Here is a 5,114-nt window from a genome sequence, read left to right as displayed (position 1 = left end):
GGTCTGAGATTTTTCAGTCTGCTCTCTTGATTCAATTACTTTCTCTTTCTTCTATAGCTCTCATGATTTTAAGAAGTGGGTTAAACCAGGGAGAATTAATGAGGTGACATTTTTAAATGTTCTAATAGGTCAACACAAAAAGATAGCTTAATGAGAGAGGATGCAGTCAAATTATTAACTTTTATGGGTTAACCCAAAAGTTTTTTAAAAGGTCTTGATGGATTACTGGCAACATGTATTTTCCCAGTTTACTGTATTAGTCTGCAGTAGGTCAGTTGGTCAGGATTAAACCACAGAGAGAAGTTTCGTCTACTTTGCTCTTTGTTTTCCATCTTGACTCCGAAGCCAAACCTAGTCACACAATAACAAAGCCTTGCAGTCATGTCATAAAGTTCAGTTTGAGGAAAGCCGTTGACCACGCCCCAACCTTAGCTCATTGGCAGAGAGGAAAAGTCTTCGCTTGGATACAGCAGCTAATTGGCTGCTTCAATTTATGACATCATGCCCTTTAACTCATGAGTTGAAAACAACAACATGTGTGGAGGAAATCGAAGAGGAGTTAAAGAGCAGATGTTAACAGCTGCCAGCTGAACCTTCCTGTCTCCTGAGACAGAGTCGAGCATGCGGAGCCTGTTTATGCCTGGCACATATTTAAAAAAGCATGCAGGTCAACGCAACGTTAAACAAAATTTACTCACATACAACACCTTTCAGGCTAATTCAGCAGATTCAGTAACTGACAAATGAATGTGCTTCATCACATTAATGCAAAAAAACTGAGTGGTAACAGTTCAGAATTACAGGTTCTGGTTGAAATGATTTGGCTTTCATTGGCAGTACATCAGCAGTAGAACAACTCAGAGCATTCCCAGTTAAAACTCATTTAACTGTTGTTTAACACTGACATTGGTCATTTGTGTCTTTAGAAGAAGCCTCTATTGAACCAGCAGTGGCCGAAACCCTCAAGCCAACAGGAACCATTCCCTCCACTGAGAGCTTTCAACCGGCCAAGGCGGGGGCCTCTCAGGGAGGAGTTGCTGCTGCACAGCCAGTGATGGGAATCAGCCAGCGAGTTCGCACAGGACCCAAAGCGAAAAAGGACCTTGGCACGCTCGGTATGTTGGTATAAAATATATATATATATGATGTTGGTTTTAATTCATCTTCATGTGTCATTGCTACATGAACAAAATGTCTTTGTGTTCAGTTTGTATGCTCATTTTCTAACTTTTTGTGTTGTTCTTTTGTTTTTCAGGCTACGTCATCGGCATCCTCATGATGGCGATTATAATCATCCTTGGAGTAGGCATCACATTCGGCTACTTCTATAAGAGGTCAGTATCAAAATCACATCGTCATCATCATCAATCATTTGGTCCAGTCTTAGAGGAATTTGATGAAGAAGACCTAATGTAGAGCATTTCATTTTTCTTTCTCTTTGAAGAGGCATTTAATCTGTTCCAGGATGTCATCATTACATTGTGCACGTCTGCTGTAACTGTGACACAAAACCAAAATGAGATGCTTCAAAGCTTCTTGTGGCTTCCTGTTTCCACTGAAACATGTAGTGTTGTTCAAAACTTTAAGATGTGCAGGAGACATGCCATTATGATTAGTAAAAACACGTGATAGCATGCATGTTTATTTGCAGTTCCCCAATGATGCTCTCTGTTGTTCTGCTTGGCAGGAATTTAAATGCTTTTATCACACAACAACCACAACAAAACGTGGGGAGAAACAGGACGTGAAATGCCTGCAGTCTATTTAAAGCATCATCTTATTTAATATTCTTGAAAAAAAGACAGGGTTGCATTGGATGGAGACGCCTGCACATTCATTGCAGTTATGTAATGTGCAAAGTGATGGCCCCGATGTTGTGATTCCCTTTGGCACAGCACAAAATGCCCTCACAGGTCTGTGTTTGGCTGTCAAATCGGATTAGTGGTGCCCCTGTCTTTGTTTTCTATTTTAGGAGGTGCTTATTATTAAAGGAGTAGCAGCATGTTATGTCAGAGGGTTTAAACCTGCCCTCAGCGTATAGTGACGTCACTTTAATAATGTGAAAGGTGTGTGGCAAGCATGCCCATCATCTTAGAAATTCGTTTTGCCCCTCCAATGGGACTCTTTTCACTCTAGACTTCTCCTGGCCAGAGTGGGTACAATGCAAGCAAACATTCATACTATACTCCAATTGGGAACAAGCTCTTGACCAACCAGCAGGAGTTGGTATTGTTCTGACAAGGACACAGATCCCATGCAGGCTTCCCACACTCACACACACTCACACACACACACACACACACACACACACACACACACACACACACACACACACACACACACACACACACACACACACACACACACACACACACACACACACACACAAACACACACACACACAGACAAAATAGTGTATGGAATCTATGCCAGACTTCAAAATATATCATATTGTTGTGCAGTAATCAGTCTTTTAACATTTAAATTTGCTTAGTCTCTTCATTGCTGAGAATTGGATGAGAAGATTAAAACCTCTCTCATATCTGCCTGTTAAATATGTAGCTGAGGCCAGCAGATAATTAGCTTAGCTTAGCACAAACACTGAAAACAGTGGGGAATCAGCTAGCCGGGGTAGTTTGCCAGCCAACCAGCTCCAGGAAGTTTCTGGTTCCAACCAGGAAACAGTCTGTTAAATAACACCCTGTTTTTTTTTATACTAGCTGTTTCAATCTGTTTCCAGTCTTTGTGCTAAGCTAAGCCAACTCGCTGCACAGCGCGCATGAAAGTGGTATTAATCTTTTCAACTAATTCTGGACAATAAAGCAAAAAAAACACCCACAACACTAGGGTAAAGAATCATTGGTGGTGGTACAGAGTTGCAGAGTATGCTGCAGTGAAGCATGCGGGTAGGAAGTGTTTGGTATATTGTCGTGTTTTGGCTCCAGATCAGTAGAAAGCATCACTGTGTCGCCTTAGAGAAGATACGCTCCTCGCCAGATTGTCAGCTATCTGTTCCCTCTCACCATCTGTCCCTTGCCTTCGCTGCTGACCCGGCACTTGTCATAACAGGCGCTGTTATCTACATACATCATGTTATCTGACGCTCCTTATCGCGACTATTTAGATTTATGCTGCTGTACATAGTATCAGCCACATGACTACCAGAAGTCCTCACTATGGTAGCTATTTTCTATTATTGTAACAGCAATAAAAGACTCAAAACTAATATTAAATTTGCATGATAGCTTTGATATCTAGCTAAGAGGAATGATTTAAGCCATTACAGTCGATATTATTTAATTAACATTAGATCACATGACTACTTGTATGTGTGCAGTCATTATTGGTAAACATAATTAATCTCTGCCGTTTGTGTTTAGGGCTCGGGACTTAAAGAAGCAGCATGAGCAGCGAGTGTACGAGCGCGAGATGCAGAGGATCACGCTGCCCCTGTCGGCTTTCTCCAACCCCACCTGTGAGCTGGTGGATGAGAACACCATCGTGATCACAGCAGAGCACGAGATGACCCCCGTCTTGGATGGCGTGGAGGGCGGGGACCCTCTCATGGGCCAGCAAGCCGTTACCCCCGGAGCGTGAGAAGGCGTGTAGTCCTCAGACGCAGGACTGTGTTACATTTTTGTGGACCAAAGCACTTCTTTACATCTTGGTTTCTCCCTTCTGCCTCCCTGAGTAACCTCTGTTTTAAAAGGAGTAAGGGAGCAGTGATCGCTCCAAAGACTGAATGCTGTGTCTTTTGTATCCCCTCTTCATTAGATTTTATACATCGGAGGCACAAACAGAATAAGCCGTGGACACAATCGGAACAACTCGAAACCTTTGTGGTGAATCGGTTGTTAATGAAGATATGACATGAAGTCTTTAATAATCACTTTTGCTACATTTGATAGCAAAGAAAATAAGGTCATGCGCTGTCCCCTTAAATAACAGAATGAATATCTAGTCTAATGGACTTGCCAGTGTTTATATTGGTGTTTAATGAAACCAATTCTTTATGAAGAGGTAGTGTTTGGAATGGGGGTTCATAGCTTTTGGTTTTTTAGTATGTTTCCATGTGGAGACAGTGCTCTCCACATGAGGTTTCACTTGTATTGACCTGTTGGCTGTGCCGAGGGAGACACAGATAAGAAACTTGTATGTAAAAAAGACTGCTTTGTCTTGGAGACACGCTGGCGACACAGATGTGTCCAAAAATATCCTCCTCTGAGACAGGGTGAGGGAAAATGAGGTAAAACCGGCCCACTAAAGACAAAGGAGGCCTCCAAGTCTGCCTTAGCATGATACTTCTGAATGTATTTGTTCATTTTAACCTGGATGAATTGTTTTTTCTCTTTGTACTCGACTGACAGACTTATGTAGTTACAAAGCATGACGGGCGGTCAGGTCATCAGCAGACTTGATAGAGGACTTGCCCTTTTTCTTCCACAGGTTAAGGAGTGACAGGAAATATACAGAGTGCTCTCAGGAAGCATGAGAGACAGTAGATCGTCCTCAGGACGACACTGGACAGAAAAAAAGTCAAGAAAAGGTCCGTTTTAGCAGAGCAGGACAGCGAGTGAGTTGAGGGGGAGCCAGGTGATTAGATTCAGATAGTTGAGTTTTGCACTTGACGCTTCAGGATAGAGAGATCGATGAAGAAGAATAGAAACGGTCCAAAGTTTTCTGTTAATTCAAAAACATCAGTGCATGCACATGGTTACCTGCTGTATGTTTGTATTCAGGGGCCATATTTATGCATCCTACAAAGTAGAACTACTGATTGAAGAAGACATTTAAGAAAATACCTGCCTGGTGATAAATATAGTCATACACAGAAGATTTTGCTACACATGATGCACCGTGACTTCCTAGTGTGTTGCCAGTTTGTTTGTTATCACTCCGTCACTCCACATGATCTAGTTTTGTGATTATTGCTGGAACCGCATCACTGGTAATCTTTGGTTACTGCTGCTCCATTATTTTAAGTGTCTGTGTGCTGAATGTCATTTCTTTTATTTCTTCATATAAGCAACATGTTCAAAATACTGTTGTTCAGCATTTGACTTTAGTACTTGTATGAATGCAGATTTTCACTGCTGAGACTGAAATAAAACATC

At 41.8% G+C, this 5,114-nt stretch overlaps 1 protein-coding gene across 2 annotated transcripts in view; it reads left to right on the top strand.

Moving 5' to 3' along the window:
* The window catches only part of pik3ip1 (phosphoinositide-3-kinase interacting protein 1), a 6,437-nt gene extending 1,323 nt beyond the window's left edge, over positions 1 to 5,114 (top strand). Inside the window, exons 4-6 of one of the 2 annotated variants that reach the window (XM_054610929.1) lie at positions 930 to 1,115; positions 1,256 to 1,334; positions 3,381 to 5,114. In XM_054610929.1, coding sequence (XP_054466904.1) covers positions 930 to 1,115; positions 1,256 to 1,334; positions 3,381 to 3,597 — 482 coding nt within the window. In that variant the 3' untranslated portion in view covers positions 3,598 to 5,114. Of the gene's footprint in view, positions 1 to 926; positions 1,116 to 1,255; positions 1,335 to 3,380 lie in introns of both variants that reach the window. The other variant, XM_054610928.1, reaches the window with a different exon arrangement.

The sequence above is a fragment of the Anoplopoma fimbria genome, chromosome 13, assembly GCF_027596085.1.
Source record: "Anoplopoma fimbria isolate UVic2021 breed Golden Eagle Sablefish chromosome 13, Afim_UVic_2022, whole genome shotgun sequence".
NCBI classification, from domain to species: domain Eukaryota; kingdom Metazoa; phylum Chordata; class Actinopteri; order Perciformes; family Anoplopomatidae; genus Anoplopoma; species Anoplopoma fimbria.
Note: the sequence above shows the minus strand (reverse complement) of the source record. Positions and strands in the feature narration are given on the sequence as shown.